We start from the raw sequence: 23,387 nt of genomic DNA, 5'->3' as shown, positions 1-23,387 counted from the left end.
ATTTCGTGTCATACAATCATAGAGATGTATAGCATGGAAACAAATCCTTCAGTCCAACTTGCCCATGCTGACCAGATATCCTAAAATAATCTAGTCCCATTTGTCAGTATTTGGCCTATATCCCTCTCAACCCTTCCTATTCATATGTCCATCCAAATGTCTTTTAAATGTTGTAATTGTACCAGCCTCCACCACTTCCTCTGGCAATTAATTTCATACATGCACCATCCTCTGTGTGAAGAAGTTGTCCCTTTTTAAAGCTTTCCCCTCTCACCTTAAAACTATGCCCTCTGGTTTTGGACTTCCCTACCCTGGAGAAAATAGCTTGGCTATTCACCATATCCATGCCCCTCATGATTTTATAAACTTCTATAAGATCATCCCTCCGTCTCTGACGCTCCAGGGATAAGAAATCCCAGTCTATTCAGCCTTTCCCTATAGCTCAAGCCTTCCAAACCTGGCAACATCCTTTTCAAATCTTTTCTGAACCCTTTCAAGTTTCACAACATCCTTCCTATAGCAGGGAGACCAGAACTGAATGCAGTATTCCAAAAGTGATCAACCAATGTTCCCGCCACATCATGACCTCCAAACTCCTGTACTAAGTGCACTGACCAATAAAGGCAAACACCACCTTCGCTATCCTGTCTACTGAGAGTCTACTTTCAAGGAAATGCGACCCTGCACTCAAAGGTCTCTTTGTTCAGCAACATTCTCCAGGACCTTAAATTAAATGTATTAGTCCTGCACTGATTTGCCTTTCCAAAATATAGCACCTCCCATTTATCTAAATTAACTTCCATCTGCTACTCTTCGGCCTGTCTGATCAAGTGTGATTTGTGCGATAGATATTAGGTAACCTTATCACAGAAGGTTGTGTTTTGTCTGTTCCTGTCCAAGCACCCTTTAACTGTAAATATTTATTAATTATTTCTAATTAAACTCCTTTTGAGCACAAAACTTAGTTATTAATGTGTGAGATCTCAGGTTTTAATTGTTGAAGATTTTGAAAATGTATTTGTTTATAAAACTTCCTTTCTGACTGACCTTTTCCCAATTCAGTTCTCCTTCCCCCCCCCCCCCCTCTCTAATTGTCTTTCATTTATGTTCTTTCACGTTTTAATTCGTACTTCCATTGCAACTCTTGAACTATCAATTTCAAAGTTTTGCAATCTGATTGAATAACCAGATGTGCAGTTGCTTCTTGGCCTGTTCTCTCTCATGTCAGATACTTCATTTTCTACACTGCCACTAGCAGCTCTGTTTTAGTAATTTGCTGTGCTCTTGGCCTGTCCTGCTTGTAGCTACTCTAAACAAAAGACATGTTTGTTTGCACCATCCTTACTCCCCTGGTGCAGCTTGTCGGAAGTCACTTTTTTTTTTGTTACATCGCTCAACCGACTGGGCATAGGCCAATCTCCCTACTACTGCCCTCCATATTGCTTTAGAAAGTATACTGTAGCTTTTCAGCTCTGGCCATAATATTGACATTTTCTTTTCTATATGTCACCTTTAGGATTATTTTTGCTCTTAGATTTTCAAACCTGCAAAGTTTTCTTGATGATCTGTATATGGAAATTTAAGTATACATTTTTAACCTCCAAATTTCAAAGGTCTCTATTTTCTTCTCCTGACTTTATTTATGTACATGTTTCTGAGGTGTACAGGAAAGTGGACAAGATGCAACCTCCTATGATTTTTCTTCTTCTTTTCAAGCTTTAGTTTTCTTGTTAACATATTCTATATCTTCACAAAATTACTTCTGGTTGACTGTATTCTCCATCTGAGTTTGGCATTCCAACTACCATTTTGTTTCATCAGTTGTCCAAAGTATACACATTTACCTCCTATTTCCATTGTAACACCATCCATTTCAATTTTCACTCTCACTTTTCCGATGCCTTCCTTCTGACTACCATTGCCTTTGACTTTTTGGTGTTCATATTCAATCCTAACTATAAACTTCTACATTTCACTCAATCTAAAATATTTTAGTCTTTCCTGATTCTGCAAATAGTGCTGTCATCAGCATTTTAAACATTTCAAAGTTTGTGAGAAGATTTGTAGTTCGGGTGCTCGTTGTTGTGATTCTATTTGCCGAGCTGGGAATTTGTGTTGCAGATGTTTCATTCCTGTCTCGGTGACATCCTCCGTGCTTGGGAGCCTCCTGTGAAGCACTTCTGTGATCTTTCTTCCGGCATTTGAATCTGTCGCTTCTGGTTGTCAGTTCCAGCTGTCCGTTGCAGTGGCCGGTGTATTGGGTCCAGATCGATGTACTTTTGATTGATTGAATCTGTGGATGAGTGCCATGCCTCTAGGAATTCCCTTGCTGTTCTCTGTTTGGTTTGTCCTATAATAGTAGTGTTGTCCCAGTCAAATTCATGTTGCTTGTCATCTGCATGAGTGGCTACTAAGGATAGCTGGTCGTGTCGTTTCGTGGCTAGTTGGTGTTCATAGATGCGGATCATTAGCTGTCTTCCTGTTTGTCCTATGTAGTGTTTTGTGCAGTCCTTGCATGGGATTTTGTACACTACATCGGTTTTGCTCGTTCTGGGTATCGGGTACTTCGTTCTGGTGAGTTGTTGTCCTTAGTAGCCACACGCAGATGACAAGCAACATGAATTCGACTGGAACAACACTACTATTATAGGACAAGCCAAACAGAGGACAGCCAGGGAATTCCTAGAGGCATGGCACTCATCCACAGATTCAATCAATCAAAAGCACATCGATCTGGACCCAATATACCGGCCACTGCAATGGACAGTTGGAACTGACAACCAGAAGCGACAGATTCAAAACACTACAAATGCCAGAAGAAAGACCACAGAAGTGCTTCACAGGAGGCTCCCAAGCACTGAGGATGTCACCTAGACAGGGAAGAAACGTCTGCAACACAAATTCTCAACTCGGCGAACATAACCACAACATTTTAAACATGTATTTCAATTGCAGGAAAGAAAATAAATCTGACTCATTGAATGTTTGTTCCTTGTACAGACTAAATAATTTTGGCAACAGGGCACAGTCTTGTTGTACTTTCTTCACTTGCCACATATGATTGTCCATCTTCTGGCTCAGTCCCTTTCCATAACGTTTTCCACTGTGATCCCCATATCATGGCTTGAAAATTGTTATGGCCCCTCAATGAGACCTGAGAGAATGAAGACTGGGGGCCTTTGAGAACAGGACTATTATTGTTAAACTTAGTGGGAGTTCCATGGCAGCCATGTTGTCTCTGAGTTTCAGACTCTAAGATTTCAACTCTCAACCCCATTAGGGATCCTGATCCTATTTTGGGAAGACCTTTCTCTAACCTGATGCTCACTATTTCCTCCAATTTAGGCTCTAGATCAATCTCACATTTTTGCTATCATATGCCACATTTCAGCAGCTTGTCTATTTAATTTTGGTAACGGGCAACAGTGATTTTTTTTTCATACTTGGTGATACATATGTAAACATTCTAGTTTACTTGCAGGGATTTTTCAAAAAATACTCTTATTTCAACTCCAGATCTAAATCCAGACATTTCACCAATTTCTGCTTTTAATGTGCTATTATTTCTTTAGGAGCATAAGGTTTGGGAGCAGGAGTTAGCTTTTTGGCCCTTTGAACCCTCTGTACCATTCAGTAAGATTATGGTATGATCTGGTTATAATCATGCTCCATTTTCCTGACTCATGGAAATAAACCTCATCTATTATGATTTTCAATTTAACTTTCATAAGATGATCCATTAAGCTTATAGTTCTAAAATGATTGCACTCTGTTTCTTTGGGTTTCTTGGGTAACCCAACTTGGTTAATATTTCAAGTCACTTGAAATGTATTCTTCTATATGTATTGACTCACAAATTGATAACTTATTATGCTGAATATTTTAAAAACCTAAGCTCACAAGGGCAAGTCTAGCCCAAATACTGTGAAGTTATGTTGTGCTGTTATCATCTGATTTGATAGCAGTCTGTCCATTCAAAACTTATTTTTATATAGATTTACCAAGTCTGACATAATGCTTTTCTAAATGAATCTATTCTCCTCGAAATGACTTTATTTACTACTTTGTGTAGATGAAGGAGCTCTGATTGCTCATAAAAACACCAATGGTAATAGTCATTGGCTTCTGATATGTTTAAAAGTTTTTTGTTTCAAATCCTCAGTGTATTTTTTTTTCCTAAGCAAGCATTTCCAGGCATCGAGATAATTGGTATTTGTCATGATCCTGTGTAGAAAATTAAATGTTGCATAATTTGAGAATCTCAGTTTTGTCATCTAATATTCACATTGCAGATATAGTATCAAAATTAAAAAATGTAGAAGGGGAACAAATATCAAGTTGATTTTAATATGGACCATTGCTGGAAAGCTGAAGACATTAAGTAATGTTACAATACGTTTCTAAATGAATATCCAGATTGATGATTTGGAGATGCTGGTGTTGGACTGGGGGTGTACAAAGTTAAAAATCACACAACACCAGGTTATAGTCCAACAGTTTATTTGGAAGCACTAGCAGCGCTCTGAAAGAGCGGCACGGTGGCACCGTGGTTAGCACTGCTGCCTCACAGCGCCAGAAACCTGGGTTCAATTCCTGCCTCAGGCGACTGACTACATGGAGTTTGCACATTCTCCCCGTGTCTGCGTGGGTTTCTTCCGGGTGCTCCGGTTTTCACCCACAGTCCAAAGATGCGCAGGTCAGGTGAATTGGCCATGCTAAACTGCCCATAGTGTTAGGTGAAGGAGCAAATGTAGGGAAATGGGTCTGGGTGGGTTGCTCTTCGGAGGATCGGTGTGGACTTTGTTGTGCCGAAGGGCCTGTTTCCACACTGTAAGTAATCTAATCTAAAGAAAGCTAGTTCTTCAAAATAAACCTATTGGACTGTGAACCTTGTGTTCTGTGATTTTTAACTAAGATCCAGATTGTGTTTTATAATCAGTGTTTCTAAATTAGCAACCATGAGTTCTTTGTTTAAACAAGAGTATTTTTATAGAATGATTTGCTGTCTTGAGGTTTGTTTTACTCATTTTAACATGCATTGTTTAATGTGAATAATTGCTCTATATCTGGCAGAGGTAGATTATGTAAATACATTTTGCCTGGTTTCTGATTACCTGATACTGATAAAATGTGTTTTGTCTTTATTCTTGGGTTGTATCAGCACACTGCTGTAATCATAGACTCTGCTAGGTAGGTTAGCATTTATCACTAAATTCCTCAGTTTAACTTGCCTCTGCGTTCCTTATCACGTGTGTTTCCGCTGATAGAATTCTAATTTGAATGGATGTATTGCAAGAGATTCAGTGAATATAACTGGGAAATCTTGCTTTTGTTTATTCCTCTTACAGCATTGAACAAAACAATGATATTATGTGGCTTTGACTCTGCCCTCCCTTTGCAGTGTGGTGCTTTCACTGGCTATCTGTCATATACTCAATCTCTCTCACTTTGGCGCTCACATTCTCTCGATTTCTTGCTAGCTCTCTTTTCTCATGCCCATCTTTTCTCACTTGCATGCCTGCCTTCCCAATCTCTCTAGGAGGAAGTGAGGACTGCAGATGCTGGAGATCCGAGCTGAAAATGTGTTGCTGGAAAAGCGCAGCAGGTCAGGCTGCATCCAAGGAACAGGAGAATCGATGTTTCGGGCATGAGCCCTTCTTCAGGAATGAGGAGAGTGTGACAAGCAGGCTAAGATAAAAGGTAGGGAGGAGGGACTTGGGGGAGGGGCATTGGAAATGTGATAGGTGGAAGGAGGTTAAGATGAGGGTGATAGGCCGGGGTGGGGGCGTCTCTCCCTCCCCCCCACTTCCCCTCCCCCACCTTGTCTCAGTCCCAACCTTCGAACTCAGCACCACCTTCCTAACCTGCAATCTTCTTCCTGACACCTCCGCCCCATCCCCACTTCAGCCTATCACCCTCACCTTAATCTCCTTCCACCTATCACATTTCCAACGTCCCTCCGCCCTACCTTTTATCTTAGCCTGCTTGGCACACTCTCATCATTCCTGAAGAAGGGCTCATGCCCAAAAATGTCGATCTCATGCTCCTTGGATACTGCCTGACCTGCTGCGCTTTTCCAGCAACACATTTTCAGTTCCCAATCTCTCTACTCCCGTACATTTTAAGTTTTAAATATTGATACACGGAACCCCCCATCATTAACCTCTCAATTTGGATGCAAATTTTAGGAGGCATGATTAGTAAGTTTGTAGATGACACCATAATTAGTGATATAGTTGACAGTGAAGATGTTATCTAAGATTACAAAGGGATCTTGATCAATGGGCTAGGGAATTAAAGATGAAGTTTAATTTGGATTAATGTGAGGTATTGTATTTTGTAAGACAAGAAAGGGCAGGGCGTACATAATTAATCGTATGCCCTGGGTAGTGCTGTTAAACAGAGGTCTTGATGTTCAGCTATATACTGCTTTTGAAGTTTGCATCACCTGGGAGCAGGGTGGTTAAGCATTTAGCATGCTTGCCTTCATTACTCCACCTTAGGGGTTGGGATGCCATGTTATGGTTAAACAGGAAGTGGTGAAGCCTCTTCTAGAGGACACTGTACAATTCTGGTTGCCCTGCTATGGGAAAGATGATATTGGAGAAGGTTCAGAAAAAATTTACCAGGATGTTGCTGGGACTTGAGTTGTAAGGATAGGCTGGGACTTCTTGCACTGGAATGTAGGCGATTTGAGGGGTGACCTTCTAGAGGTTTATTAAATCATGAAGGGTATGGATAGAGTGAATAACCCAAGGTCATTTTTCTGGGGTTGGAAGTTCAAAACTGGGGGACATATTTAAGGTCAGAGGAGAAAGATTTAACAGGGATCTGAGGGGTAACGTTTTACACACACGGCAGTTCATATGTGAACTAAACTGCCAGAAGATGTGATAGATGAAAGTATAGTTACAACATTTGAAAGGCATATGGAAAGGGTTATGAGTAGGAAAGGTTTGGAGGTATGTAGGCAAATGGGGCTCGTTTGGGAAACTTGATCAACATGGACGAGTTGGACAACAGAGCTTATTTCCATGCTGTATGACTGTGGCTCTTAAACCCAGTATGGGCACTAGCGATGTGAATCCCCACTAAGCACTTTGTTACAGTATCTACAAGATACAACCAAGGTTTCATCTGTAACCTCTACCATTCACTGGAAGGCAAGAGCAGCAGAAGCATGGGACCCCATCACCTGAGTGTTTCCCTATAAGCCCACACTGTCTTGATTTGGAACTCTTTTACTGCTGCTTCACTGGGTTAAAATCTTGGAACTGCCTCTCTCATGGTACAGTACGGCCAACTAGTTAGTCCCTCTGGACCAATGCAGTTCAAGAACACAGTTCATCGTCACCTTTCTGGGGTAGTTGAGGATGGACAATGAATGCTGGTTTAGCCAGCAATACCCATATCCCTTGAACACATATTAATCTTGTGTGGCTGCAATATTTCAATATCTCTTCATTCTTCTTTCCTTTAGTATGTAATATTAGTTCAACAAATAGTTATTTAATTATTTGATTTGCCTTGCTCTGAATGTTCCTGCTCGAGTCTGTCCCTCCATGTTCCTTAACGTGTAGTTGACCATTTCTTACTCTACCACTCCCCAACAATTCCTTAAATCTCAACAGGGAAACTACCTCAGAAACGCTCTCTTTAGAAACCCTTATCACTCGGTCTGTCTCCGATTCCACCTCGAGTAGAGATTTTGAGCTCCAGTAGTTTGACTTAAAAATACTTTTATCAGAGTTGACATTTGCTACTTGAAAGGCACACATCTGGTAGGACCTCCACATTTTTGCCTCTAACACCTTAATATAAATTTTAGTTAGGCTTGTGCTATCGTCTTAAGTTTCAATTTAATGAATATTCTTCCCTTTGACCTGACAATTTTTTTTTAAACATTTAATCCTATTTTTCATTTGCAACAGCTTCCCTACTTTGTCAGAGCTGTGTTGCAAATCATTGTGCAATAATTATTTTGGCTGAAGTTGCAATGCTTTAAATGAATATCCTTCATTGTTAGCTGCATCATGTGGCTGAATTTGCTTAGTTTGAAGCAGAAATAAGGTTCGATTGTTCATTTTGTTCCTTAGATGATTACTAGTGTCACTGATCCAACACTAGGAAGATTTTTCTCCTCTCTTGATAGTGGAGAGGAAGGGCAAATAAGCAAGCCGGTGGGCAGTGCTGAGTGCCCCTTCACCCACAATAATCCAGTTCAAGACTGGAAAATCCATGAATGGCCTTCCCAACTGGTCAAGAGACTGCCATATGCCATGATCTAGGGACAGTTGAGGCATGGGTAGGTTGCTGTTGATGCCAGTCTCTGCCTTGCCCTCTGTCCCACTATATAGCCTCCACTCGTGATACTCCCCCAACCCCCCAAAAAAAACTTGCCTTCTTGCTCGCATAACTCTTCACGCCTGCAAAGTCCAGGCCTTTGATAATGCTTTACAGTTGGCTGTAGCTGCCAGCCCCTGATAGGTAAGCAGTTTCTGGTATGCCAAACTTCCATGTTGAGGTTTCTGATCGGGCCAAGAGTCCCTTCAGGTTGCACTGACGTGGCTAATTTGGAGCTTGATCCAGTGGGCTGTCTTCATGGGGTCAGCTGGGGCTTAGTTTCTCCTAAAGATGCCTACACTTAGTGCAGAGAGCACTACGACTCTGTTTGCATATCTACTTGCTATGCTTTTGTCACTGAATCTAATGCAGTGCATTTGGAAGAAGGACTAACCTCCAGATTCTCATCTCATGCATTACACCGATAAAAATCTAACGATATACATCACAGAATATTCATTTCACAACTTGTGACTGTAAATTATTGCTTAAGTGCAGGAAAGAAAATCAATTCCTCAAACAAGTAGTACTTGAAAAGTCACATAGCTGAACAGATTAGAAGTTTTAATATGTGCTTTAAACTAAATTAAAGATGAATGATCACAAATAAAATCCATTAAAATTTCTCAACAATAATGCTACTCTATGTACCATGAATGTTATGAAAATGAAGTGTTCCTATTTTAAATTTAATTCAAGTTTATCAAATTATTTTAACCAAAATTGTTATTCTTTCATGAAATTAAGCCGAACCTTCAAATGGGAAAGAATACTCTGCTTTATTAAATACATTTCTTTCCCACAGAACTAGACTGCTGTCTGATTTTTGTTCAGAAATTAGTTGTGGTTTATCTCTTGGCAACCTTAAAATGAAAACCAACTCTTTAATACGTATCTTGCACAGAAGTTGGACAACTTTTTGAATTGAGATGCTGTTGATCTTGAAAATTAACCAAGTCATTAATTTAATGAGGAAATCACATGTAGCCATTACTTGGACTACTTTAATTTAAAAGCATTAACTGCATTTTTAGTCCAAAAATATTTCTCACATTACTGGCTTTCTCAATCGACAGTTGAATTGAGTTCCCATTTGAACTTCCCAAATAACCAAAAAGGTATAATATGCAAGTATGTTGTGACCCAAATTCTAAACTTTAAAACAAACTGGTACTGCCAAAATACACTAATTCTTCTATTAGACATTCTGGATCAAATGTCAGAATAATAATTTAATGTGATTGACAACACAGCAGTGTACAATCTCTCATACCACAACTTGCAGGTACCGAAATTTACTACAGATTTTAAAAATAAAACTTATTATGCTCAGGGTGGATACCCTAACGTTTAACAGTTCAGTTTCACTGTTTTTTAAAAAAAAAACTAAACTGGCCATTGTCGTTCAGCTGTCACTGATCGCGAGACAATTATATTTCCATAGTCTACAGTGTGCATATTGTTACAGTGCATTCAGTTATGCATGCTTTGACTACAAGTCTTTTTGTGAACCCATGTGGATCCTGGATGTACCTATTTTATTGGAACTTGCATAGAACATTTTCATTATAGCCTGCCTTGTACGTTTTCTAATGTGTAACAACAGTCCTGCTCTTTGCTGTCCCTCGCTCGAAAATGTTCTCGACTTTGCCACATTTCCACATCTCCCTCAAATTCTAATGGGTTATCTCCACCTCTTCACTTTCTCCTTTTTCTGTTTCTAGTGAGGACTAATCTTCTCAATTCTTTTCTTCTATCCTAATGATGCCATCTTCCGTGCCACTGCTTCTAATTTTTTTCTCTTTCCTCAACTAAGGATTCTCTTCCTTCTGCTTTGGTTGATGGGATCCTGCACTGCTAGTCATATTTCCCAAATGTATGCTCTTGCCCCATCTCCAATCTTCCAGAACTATGATAGACTTCATTTTCTACTCTACTAATCTCTATGTGAAATGGATCATGAACAACCTCAACACATCCTTGCCTACTTTTCATTTCACTTTCATCATTGTGAAGAGACTGTGTTTCAAAATGGCTTAGTTCACTCTCCCAGCACAATCCTCATCCCACCATCACATAACAGTGCAGGAGATCGACATCTTTAATTTCGTCCTCTTCCTTCCCAAAGTCCAGGCCTTCAAAACATTCTTTCCAGGTAAATTGAAACTTTATCATACTTTTGATCTTGAATATTGTTATTTAGTGCTTAGTTTGCAAACTCCCCTGCAGTGGGAGAACTACAACAAATTGATCACTTTTCTGAACATTTCCAATCAGACTGTAAGCATGACTGCTAGTTCCCAGTTGCTCTTTGTTTTACCTCTTCATCCTGCCATCGCTGTAACCTGTCTCTGTTTTCAACTTCATACAATGTTCTAATGAAGCTCAAGGGCCAACAACTAGTGTTCTGTTCTTGATATCGAGTCAAACAATTTCAGATTATTAATTATTGCTATACACTTTTCAGAAATAAACAGTATTCTACTATTCAGCTCTCTTGTCGACCTACTTTATTTTTCTGTTTCAATCACAGTTTGCTGAGTATCATCATCCATTCTGCCTTTTTCCCCATTGCTGACATTCCTTTTTGTTGTTCTTTCCCTTCTATTTTTCCCTTATCTGCCTCTCTACTTAAAATCTGTTAAATGGCTAAGATTTTCTAGTTGTGGAGAAATATCTGAAATAAATTGAAATATGACTTTGCTTCTTCCTTTTCAAATGCTTTTTGATCTGCATATTTCCAGCATTTTGCATTTTCATTCTGTTTAATATATTACAAAACAAAATTCACAAAAATGCAGAGAAACAACTAAATTGTTTGATTTGATAGTTTCATTGTGTGATATAATGTCTACTTATCCAAGGCAAATCTTTCCAGTATGCAATCCTAATTTTCTGTATTAATGAATTGTTAAATAATACCCAGCTCATGAGTAATAACAAGTTGTGGTTTATTGTTTGCACATTACTCGATCTCATTTCTGGTTCAACTATGGCATTGCATTTCATATGTTGCCAACACAGTCTAGTACAGTTATTACAGCTGAACCCATTTAAGATCAATTTACAGTGTGATGAGATGAAATCCTACTTGAGATGAAAATTATTGTATGTTAAAAACAAATTCCAGTGAATAATGTTGACCCATAATTAAAAGCCATTGTATAAAATCAAAATCTTCTGTCAACTGAAAAATTTAAGGCTGTAATTTTGTTTCTTAGCTATTTTAATTTCAAACGTCTCCTATTCATAGAAACCAAGGAAAACACTCTGTGGGCTTAATCTTCCTGACTGCACCATGTACTTATTTAATTAATTCTTTTTTTTTCAATCATGTTACTGTGAAACATTTACAGATAATTCCCTTACTCCCTCGCCATTTCAGGTCAGCATTTGAATTTAGTATTCTGAAAAGGTTACTATTTTACTTCTAGAGAGCACTAAAACAGAGCACATTTACAGCTGGCCGCAACATTTTATAGAATTGAGATACATAGAGTTGAGTTTTATATCAAAATGTGAGCACAGTCTTAAGTGTTGTCAATAGAAACAAGTTGCTAAGAATTGGAGACTTTAGAATCTAATATCATTTGCAGAATATAGCAAGCCTTGTTGGTAAGCGTCATGTTTCTTTTCTCTTGCCTCCATCCCTCTACACTGGGGAGACAGGAGGCCAACTCTCAGAACGTTTCCGGGAACATGTCTGGGATACACTCACCAAACCAACCACTTCAGCTCTCCCTCCCACTCCACCAAGAATATGTAAGTCCTGTGCCACCTCCCCTTCCAATACAAGCCACCTGATGACTGGAGGAAGAATGCCTCATCTTCCGCTTTGGGGCCCTTCAAGCATACGGCATCAACATTGACTTCACCAATTTCCTTATCTCCCCTCCCCCCACTTCATCCCAGATTTCTTCCCCCCCCCCCCCCCCGCTCCGAAATGTCCTACCTGTCCATCATCCTTCCTACCTATCTGCTCCGTTCCAACCTCCCCTCAGACCTAACACTATCAACCCCTACCTGCATATCACCTTCCCGGCTAATCTCCACCCCCACCTCACCCCTGACTCGTAGTATTTCAGGTGTCGACTCACCAAAGATCCTATGTACAGTTTGTGCCTTAGAATATCTTAGCTGTTGGAATCCCTGCAGTGTGGAAACAGGCCATTCGGTGCAACAAATCCTCACACCAACCTTCTGAAGAGTGTCCCACCCAAACCCATTACTCTATATTTATCCCTGACTAATAAGCCTAAGCTATACATCCGTGAACATTGTGGGCAATTTAGCGTGGTCAATTCACCTAACCTGCAAGCCTTTGGATTGTGGGAGGAAACCGGAGCACCCAAAGGAAACCCACGCAGACACCGGGAATGTGTAAACTCCACACAGACGTTGCCCAACGCTGGAATTGAACCCGGTTCCCTGTACATCCCTTCTGAGAAATTGTAGCAAAAGTTTATTTTACCAAAGGAAATTATATTTGAGAACAGATTTAGGAAGTTAAACTCCTATTCTTTAAAGCTCGGAAGAATGTGATCTCTAAAATGAGGTCATAATTTTAGGTAAGGGGAGCAGACTTAAAACCCAGTTGGGAAGAAATTACTTCTTTCAAAGGCTTGAGAATTTGTGTAATTCTCTATCCCAGAGTGCAGTGGATGCTGCGACACTCAGTAAATTTAAGAAGCGATAGACAGACAGATATTTTAAATTAATAACTGGTTGAAGGGTTATGGAGGATGGGCAGGAAAGTGGACTTGATGCCGAAATGAGATCAGTCACAATTGTATCAAATGGCAGGGCAGGTCCAGGAGCTGAATTGCCTATTCCTTCTCTGGAGTTCTTATGATCTCATGCAGTATATTAAATCCTTACAAGGCTTGAAAGATAGCTGATAGGAGAAGATTTCCCCAAGCTGGGAAGTTTAGAAGTAGGATCACGATCTCAGCTTGATATCAGTGACACATCTGAGCATCAGGGCTAAACTTTGTTTTTCCCTTCATGTTTTCTTGGGCTACTTTTTCAAGCTCAGTAATTCCTTTAGTCATTTAGTGATGATATTGTCTGTATTTGTGTTGCTATCTGAGGGAATTCGAACTCTGTCAGAAGGAGAGTGAGTAGAATTCATCAATATCCTCAGTATCATAACTATAAAAGCCATAACACTTAAGGACACAAAGATGCTTAAATTAACGTAAGTTTTCAAGTTTTTTTTTCAGAGAAAACCAATCCACTTGTATCCACAGAAAGCCAATATGATGTAAGTTTCATGAACTGGCAAGGTCATAGTTTGAGTGTTACATATTGTCTCTAACACAGCTACTACACCTTAAGCAATTCATAGTATGTAAGAAACTGAGCTGTTCAATGTTATGACATTCGCTTGACATCCAGTGTCCATAATAATTGTTTCCACTGCTTAGTCAAGTACTGTTTTGATGTCTGGAGCAGTCACTCTTAGTTCAGCTCTTTTATCCATCTTTAAACCAAGGCCAGGATTAGACTGACTTTGGCGGAACCAAAACTGACATTGAATAGGTCATTGCTGAGCAAGTGCCACTGGTCGAACTCTTCCCCTCGTTTTGATGATAGGGAGTAGCCTGATGGGGTAGGAATTGGCTGAGTTGGATTTTTGTGGCCAGGGCATAATGGGCAATTTTCCAGACAGCTGAATAGATGCCAGCTTTGTAGCTGTTAGCTGTGCTGGAGCATACACCTTCAGTACTATTGTCAGTGTGTTGTTGAGGCCTGTAGTCTTCACAGTATCCAGTGTCTTCAGCCATTTCTTGGTTATGATGTGAAGTCAATCATTTGGCCAAAACTGGCATGAGACATGCTGGGGACCTTAAGGCTGAAATGGAGCATCTGCTACACACTTCTGGCTGCAAATGTTTCTGCCTTGTTTTTGCATTCATATGCTGCGCTCCCCCATCATTGAGGGTGAAGATATTCATGCAACAGCCACCTCCTGTTAGTTGCTTCTCCTCAAGTGTTTTTTAATCTCTTCAGAAATCCATCTTTTGTATTCCACCCAATGGTATTATTTGATATTCATATCTTGATAACTCATTCAACAATTCTGTCACCGTTTCCACTCCCATAAATTCTGCTTAATTCTAATTTTGTACTCATTAAATTTGCTGTACTAATATTTTTGTCTCTTTATAGTGAACAATCTTGACAGCAGCACATTTGTCAATAATCTTTCCCATAACTTCAATGCGGATATTGAGAATCATGTGCCTACACGCCTCCTTGAAGAATGTGGTTTGGTGAAGAATGTGTACATAAAACTCCAGATAGGATCTGAATTACAATTATGGTTATTCATGATTTGTGCTTTTGAAATCTCTGATAATGCAACTAAGTTGCTTTGTGTGGGAAAACCTGAGGGAATGGTTTCAACAGTTCATTCAAGCCAGCTCCAGAAATACTTTTCCAATCAACGTGCTGACTTAAAAACTTTTAGTTTCTTGGTTCAATGTTAGCTGTTTTACATGTTGAACATTGAGCTGCATCTGACACCTACTTGACCTCTGAATCTGGTTGTACTGTTTTTCATTACCATTTTGTGTTTATTTTTGTAATGGAATCAACTTGTCGAAGATTATAGCTTTTTGGATATGAAAGGTCACAGAAGAAAGAACTGCAGGTGCTGGAAATCTGAAACAAAAACAAAGGTGGCAGTGTGGCTCAATGGTTAGCACTGCTATCTCACCATCAGGGATTTAGGTTCAATTCCACCCATGGGGGACTCTGCAAACTCTACACAGACCTTCTCCCAGTGTCTGCATGAGTTTCCTCCAGGCGCTCTGGTTTCCTCCACAGTCCAAAGACATGCAGGTTAGGCACATTGGTCAAATGTCCGGGGATGTGCAAGATAGGTGGACTAGCCATGGGAAGTATGGGGTTATAGGGTAGGGGATGGGTCAGACGGTCAATTGTAATTCAGTGGGCCGAATGGCCACTTCCACGCTGTAGGGATTCTATGTATGTATGAATAAATTGCTAGAAAAACTCAGCAGGTCTGTGGAGAGAAAGTAGAGTTAGCATTTTGAGTCCAGCGACCTTTCTTTAGAACTCTAACCTTAAACCCTTGCAGTTTAGCCTTTTTTTAAAGCTATCTCCTCTTTGGAATGCTTTCATTATTTCAAGGTTTGTTTAATGAATATACGTTGTGATTTCTTGGGTATGCTGAGACCTTTTATTTTGGAGAAGTAGAACTTTGTAAGCCACTTCTGAATATTCCAGCATTTAGTGAATTTATAAATTCAAGTTAAACTTTACTGATTCAAGACTTTTTATTTTCTTTTGAAGGTTTTATTTTCTTAAATAGGTCAAAGCTAGGAGATAGAAGGAATTTTTACATTACTTTTTTTTTAAATGCTCATGTCTCCAGTGGGAATTTGAGTTTGATAAAGCTCTCATGAACAAGGTTCAGATTTCTTCTTACAGTAACTTAAAGGAGGGATGACATTCAACTGTCTATATAGAGGAGATTTTGGAAAGAGATGACAGTATGTAATTTCACTTTACAGTAGCTATCATTTTCCAGACTGAGAAGAAATCTTTATCTACAGTGGCATATTGGAAAATACAACTTCTGATTGTTCCAAAGCTGCATGTCTGTCTAATATAGGCAGCTATTTGTATGAAGAAAATGATGGAATTTTTATGCCAGCTGTAATTGCAAAGCATTTCCATGTTTGGTAAAAATTTTGTTTTTAATGGCACACAGAGGATTATAGTAGCATTTTCCATCATATTCAAAAATAAAGGAGGAATGGAATTTTCATCCAGAGTATGCTGGAGGTCAACTTTGTGCAATTAGGCTTAAATTATGCATCTTTATAAGTTTTGAACATTTTTAGGAGTCAGGTCAACTACTGAAGTAGATTTAAACTAATAGTGCACATTCATTAACCTTCATAGTATTGTAATAATCAGGTAGAAAGTTAGTGTAACTTGTCAAGCTGAATGAAATGCAGCTGCATTACTGTAGCTTTGGTAAAATCTCATTGTTTGGTTATGTGTGCCATTTGTTATGACTTTCAGTTTATACTTCAGAAATTAATCAATGTTATTACAGATCTAAGAAATATTATAATAAAATGTGTGTATGCTCATCTATTGATTATAATGGTCATTTTTAAAGTGTGCATCAAGGTCAAAAACGCCACACTTGTTCCACATGATTCAATCAAATGTTGGAAAAACTGTCACCATCCATTAAATCATTATACATAATCAGAAAGCCAAGAATTCTGGAAAGCAATGTAACAAGTAATCCTGCTCTACAACTTTATTTCTTTTTTAATTGTGGTTTGTTTGTGTGCAAGATCACTTCCTTGATTGCCTTTCGAGTTACTATCATTTTCAGAGGGCAGCCTCGATTCATTGGTTAGAACTTAAAAGATAATAGGTGCAAGCTCCACTCATGTGACCTGACACTCTAAGTTGACACTCCAGTATACAACTGACGAAGATGAAGGGGCAGCATGGTAGCTCGGTGGATAGCACTGCTGCCACTTAGTACCAGGGATCCAGGTTTGATTCTAGCCTTGGCAACTGTGTGTGGAGTTTACACATTCTCCCGGTGTCTGCGAGGGTTTCCTCTGGGTGCTCTGTTTCCTCCCTATGTCTGAAAAATGTGCAGGTTAGGTGGATTGGCCATGCTAAGATGCCCATCTGCAGGATAAGGGTGTTCGCCGTGGGAAATGCAGGGTTACAGGGATAAGTAGAGGGGTAGATCTGGGTGGGATGCTCTTCAGAGGGTTGGTGTGGACTTGATGGGCTGAATGGTCAGCCTCCATGCTGTAAGGATTCTATGATTCTATGTCTTCATTTTTTTTTGATTGGAATGTTAAACTTGTTGCTGTCACATGGCCCTATTTGGAAAAGAGTAATCCCAATGATATGGCTAATATTAACTCTCATCCAACATTGCGCGGCACGGTGGCACAGTGGTTAGCACTGCTGCCTTACAGTGCAAAAGACCTGGGTTCAGTTCCCGCCTCAGGCAACTGTCTGTATGAAGTTTGCACATTCTGTCCTCCCACAGTCCAAAAATGTGAACGTTAGGTGAATTGACCATGCTAAATTGCCCATAGTGTTCGGTGTAGGGGAATGGGTCTAGGTGGGTTGCTCTTCGGAGGATCAGTGTGGATTTGTTGGGCCGAAGGGCCTGTTTCCACACTGTAAGTAATCTAATTATTTTGATATTTTAGTTTGGAAATTGAAGGAATGTAATGATTTTTTTATTCCTAAATTTATAACTGGTTGTGTGAGACCTTGAGTGCAAATAGACTGGTGTCTTTCCTTACTTTACAAAATAGGTTTTTATTGTCTGTGGAGTGGCTTTGGGCATCTTACAATCCATGAAAGACACTATGGTTGGAATCTTTATAGGGCCCTAAACAAGGTGGGCTATGGCAAGGACTCTGATAGAGATGGATGAGGCCTTCCTCCCACAATGTTGAAAGGGTTCTGGATGCGACATAAAATTTTTCCTAGGGAGCACTGAGATGTTTATTCAGGGTAATTATTGCTTGTTATTGCTTTCATTAACACAGAATCTTGCCTCATTAAAATGTAGCTCCTGTTCACCACCTGCCACATACAAACTAGAAGCCTGACATTCCTAACATGAATGTCATAGATGGTGCCGAGTAATTCCAGCTAACTGCTTGGTTCTCCAGACCTCCATCTGGAATACCCAGCAGCGACTTCCCAGGGCACAGTTGAGGGCCTCAGCCACATGCTCCCCATAGTCATAAACCTAGGCATCTGACACGTACCAACCTCTTCATACTAATTTGGAACATCCCCAATACACTTATAGTTCTTGTCTGCACTATAATACTGCACTTCTGAGTGCACTGCAATACTGGTGCAAGGATACTTTGTTCACTGGGGCAGGCACCTGGCTCAAGGATTGGATCAAGCTGCATATCAGAACTGCTTGCTTGCTCTCCCAGTGCTCACTTATCCAGCATCTACTGGGATGCTTATGGCATCTCAGCTTTAGTCTGTCTTGCCCTGCCTTGCCTTTAGATTGCAGAAACAGTCATGCAACTTGTCATGATCGTTGGCAGTCACTGAATCAAGGGGATGAACATTACTACACATCACCATGTTATATCGTTGTTATCCCTGCACCAGTAGCTGACAAGTCACCTACACTGCAACACATGGCTATCTCCAAATTGAAGGGAAGTCAGGTGAAGGAAGACACCCTTCAGTCAGAAGACTCTGTTATTCTAGGACAGCATCGGATGTCAGACTAGAGGCTTGGGCTCATTCAGGCAGTCGCGAGGCAGAAGAGTAAGGGCCCTGTTCTCGTGGTTGAGAAGTTGAATGTCTGCAATCAAGCATCTGTCATGGCTCTTCCTGCCCAATTCTGTTTCCTGCTGTACTGAGAGAAAGGGGAGGGATTGAGTACAGTGGAACTAGGTGGTATAGCTGTTAATGCCAGTGTAGGTGGGAAGGGTTGTGAGGTGTCCCTAGTGACTTGGTAGGAGACAGAGTCCATGCAGCATTAATGGGACATTGAGTGGGTGACAGCAAGGCTGGGAAAACGTTGTATGCAGCAGTGAAAATGGTCAAGCATGGGCCTTGGTGAAAGGTGTGTGCAATAGCAAAGAGTGCAACTGTGAGGTGCTGGAGAGAGAATCTGACAGCAGCATTGGTTATTGACTGCCTTCCTACACTGCTGGGCATTCCTGGAGACAACAGAGATCACATTGATCCAGTGGTAATCCAAGGCCAAGCTGACAGGACCTGGTGTTGTGCCCTTCAGTGCTGAAACTGGGAATTACAATGCCCCTCTCCATTCCCTTACACCAGTACCTCCAGGTCTCTGTCTGCAAGTCATCTCTTTTCTTGATGGACAACAGCCTTTTAAAGATAGCACCAGAGATGGTAGCTTATTCTGAGATAGTGCTGATCTCGTTAATGTTGGTGTTGTCTAGTATACATCCTGTGCAGTGTAACCTTTTTGCCCTACTCTGTCCAAGTTTTTTTTTCACTCTCCTTTCATACACGTGACAATAAATAAATCAAATCAAATCCTAGGTTACTGCAGTGAACAGTAGAATCCAGTTAACATCAGACAAGGAGGATGATATAGGGCAACAGTAGACAGGTCATGAGGCAAGTTTGATGTGATAGCACAAGAAAACTTGCTAGCCCTCATGGAGAAAAAAAATCTATGAAACCTGATAAAAATGCCGAAATGTGGGAAAATTCAGCTGACAATTTAAAGTGACAATGTTCCATTTCAGATTAAAAACAAGGACTGCAGATGCTGGAAACCAGAGTCTAGATTAGAGTGGTGCTGGAAAAGTACAGCAGGTCAGGCAGCATTTGAGAAACAGGAAAATTGACATTTCGGGCAAAAGCCTTTCATCAGGAATATTTCAGTCCTATTCATCCCCTTGCTAAGTTAAGAAGTACTGCTAACCGTGATGGGAAAACATTTTAATTGAGAAAAGCTGAATTTTCCTTGCAGCTTACCAGTAGCCTTATTTCATAATTTACCTGAAACAATTACTACATTTGAAAATAAAAGTTTGTATACCTTTTTAATATTGCTAGCCATTGTCTATTTAGCTTTGGTCATTTCGTATGAAAAGTGGCAATAACTCTGTGTAATTAGTTTATAAGAATTTCGCTTGTGACGCATCATTTTGAGCTTGTCTGTTAAAAATGGAAACCATAATGGCCAACAGCTGTGCATAGAATTAAATGAGAGTCTTGGTGTTTCACTTGTTCACATTTGTACTTGTGCTGTAGAGTCAAGGAATATTATTGTAAAAAGTTGAAGCAAGTTGATATTGAGTATGCATGTATGTTAAGTTAACAGAAGTCCTTTATTTTAGAAAAATCAAAACATAACTGACATGTCAGATATTATGGGTACTATAATGAGTTGAGTAAGTTATGTAGATGCAACAAATGTTTTTAATTTTTAGACATTTTCAGTTGTGTGCCTCTCTTAATTAAAAGTTCATGTTATTAATCCATAGAGATGAGACCTTGTCAACTTCCCTTCTAAATGAACTTCAATTTTGCAGACATGGTACAAATAAACATATAGTGCACAAGCTTATAATGTCGTGGTTAATGTTTGAGCTGCAGGCATATAATTGATAACAAAAAAGACAAGGTTATATGTAAAAGCTGCATTAAAAATGCAAGATGTAAATCCTTGAACCAACCAGGTTTTTAGTGAAAAGTTTCATATGCATAATCTATTATACAAAGACCTGTGTACATCACAAGCTGTACCCAACTTTATATTGATACCTAAATATTTTTCATGTTCTCATTTACTGAAATATCTTTCTACATAGGTATTCAATCTAAAACTCCAACACCTTTATTTGAAAGTAGAACCTCTTATTTAATGTGCTGTACAGTCACAACAACTTTCTTTAACAATTGTGGGCTAAACTTACTTTTATCAATGCTAACTGATTTGGTACAATTTGTATATGTGCCCATAGACATTGAAAGGAAAACAAAGAAAAGGTTATGTTTCTCCTTTTCAAAAATTATTTACAAACTAGAAATGCTTTTATTTTAGACTACTGTGTTGAGTTAAACTTCGCCTGAATATTTGCATTTGTATAAGTTCCTAATGCATAATAACAAGTCCCACATTGTGTTTAGGTGGTTCAAGTTGGAATCTAAACCAGGAAAGAAGTCAAAAGAAAGAGGTGCAATTCAGGTTTCCATCCAGTTCATGCGAAACAATATGACTGCAAGTATGTTCGACCTTTCCATGAAGGATAAAACGAGGTCCCCTTTTGCCAAACTGAAAGACAAAATGAAGGGAAGAAAAAATGATACCACTTTTTCTGATCATTCATCTGCAATTATTCCAAGTACATCTGCTAACCCCGATCAAGAAGCATTGGAGACAGATTTACAGCTGAAATCAAAGCCAAAAAGAGCCTTTCTGTTGGGACCACAAAGGTTATCATCTGCACAGTCAATGTCAGATTTACCTGGTCCCCGTCCATCACTGGGAAAAATCAAATCCAATACCATAGGCCATGTAGTCTACAAACCTCCCACGGATTCTGTTCGCTCCAGTGAAGAAAAGGGTGAGTCCATTCAAAAACAGAATTATACTGATTTTGTTTAAAGTACACATTTTGATTCACTTTGATTTAAAAAGGCTAAAATGAGCTTGTTTCATTAAAAAGAAAGCCTTTTTTCAGATTTGGCATTTACGAACTTTTTAGTCTATTCTGTATTCTGCTGAGGAAACATTAGTATCAAGTCCAAAAAAAACTACAAAAGCAAAGTAAATGGAATAACATAATGGCAACACAGGAACACCATGAGCTGGTATACGTGTGGTAAACAGTTTATTTATGGTTTTTGAGTGAATGAAAATTTAAATTATTTTGACTGTAAACTCATGTCTCTTTTCTAGTCATTGTACTTCATGAAACTAAATGATGAAGCAAGCACATTGAATCTTCTATTTGTTTTGAATGCTTTAGATGCATTTTGGAATACCAAAACAATATCAGTTCCTGCTGAATAAGGTTAAAAATTGGACTGAGAGATTAGAACCAGTGTGATCAGAGAAAAGAAGCACAATGACCCAAGAAATGAAAGATTAGGAAGACTGGTAATAGTTGTACATTTTATAAAATTTTATAAAATATATGATAGTGGTGATTTCAGTGACGCAGGCATGAGAGCCATATGTTTATGGCTCTTCATATGTTTAAACTTTAAAAGCATAGAAATTTAAGCATCTGAAACACATCCATCAATGATGAAGTGAGATAGGACTGGGATTAAGGAAATAGTGAATTGGAAGTAATAGTGCTGGTAAAGATTTATAGATTGAGAGAACTGGGATCATAGTAGGATTAAAAATCTGACATGCGCGTGTTAACAAGTTTTTTGAGAAGATTTGTAGCTCATGTTGAGGTTCTGGATGTAGGTTTGCTCACTAAGCTAGATGGTTCATTTCTAGACGTTTCGTCACCATACTAGGTAATATCTTCAGTGAGCCTCCGGCTTCAGAGTATGGTGACGAAAACGTCTGAAAATGAACCAGCTCAGCGAGCAAACCTACATCCATGAGTGTGTTAATTTGGGGCAGGGAGCCACTAGAGGCATCAAGGATTGGTGTGATAGGAGGATTTGATTTGTGATAGAATATGTGGATGAGCATTTGAATTTGCCAAAGTTCACTGGGCAATTATGGCATTAAATTTGCCTTTCAGTGATAGGATCATAAGAACATTTGTTTAAAATTCTGGTAGCCCACTTACAGGGAGGATCTTATTAAGTTGGAGAGGATTCAAGAGATTTACCAGGATAAAAGGCTAGAGGTATAAAGAAAGGCTGGGACTTTTTTTCATTGGTGTGCAAGAGGTTGAGAGGCAACCTTCTAGAGGGTTATAAACTGAGGGGTATACATAAGGTTAATGGTAGTTGTTTTAATAGGGGACTTCAATACTAGGGGACAAAGTTTTAAGGGGAGAGGAGAGAGATTTAAAAAAGACGATGGGCCATTTTTTTACACAGGGTGGTTCATATGTGGAATGAACTTCCTGAGGAAGTGGTGGATGCAGTACAATTACAACATTTAAAAGACATTTAGGTAAGTACATGATGAGGAATGTTTGGAGGGACATGAGCCAGGAGCAGGCAGGTGGGGCTAGTTTAATTTGGGATTACATTTGGCATCTACCGAAGGGTCCACTTCTGTCCTGTATGAATCTAAAGTAGTGAAGGTAGGTAAAATAATGGAGGTGTAAACGGAGGCCTTCCTGAATGAGCAGGATTGCTAACTTTGTCCTCTCAAGAATGCACATGTATGCTGAGATTGTGGTGATGGAATTAGTTCTGTTCTGAGACTGCAGCTTTGTACATCTGATTGTTTAGCTGGAGGAAATTGCGACACATTGAAAACATAATTTTGAACAAGTGGCCTGGCAGTATACAAATAGTCAAATTCAGAAACTAGAACTAGGTGACATAAGTGCAAATGCTGTCAAATGGGCCTAGAG

General features: G+C 39.4%; 1 protein-coding gene across 1 annotated transcript in view; it reads left to right on the top strand.

The window, feature by feature from the left end:
* LOC132826497 (rab11 family-interacting protein 2) overlaps window positions 1-23,387 on the top strand; it is a 94,385-nt gene that overhangs the window by 34,812 nt on the left and 36,186 nt on the right. Inside the window, exon 2 of the mRNA XM_060842458.1 lies at window positions 21,019-21,455. Coding sequence (XP_060698441.1) covers window positions 21,019-21,455 — 437 coding nt within the window. The remainder of the gene's footprint in view (window positions 1-21,018; window positions 21,456-23,387) is intronic.

The sequence above is a fragment of the Hemiscyllium ocellatum genome, chromosome 22 (genome assembly GCF_020745735.1).
Source record: "Hemiscyllium ocellatum isolate sHemOce1 chromosome 22, sHemOce1.pat.X.cur, whole genome shotgun sequence".
Lineage (NCBI taxonomy): Eukaryota > Metazoa > Chordata > Chondrichthyes > Orectolobiformes > Hemiscylliidae > Hemiscyllium > Hemiscyllium ocellatum.
Note: the sequence above shows the minus strand (reverse complement) of the source record. Positions and strands in the feature narration are given on the sequence as shown.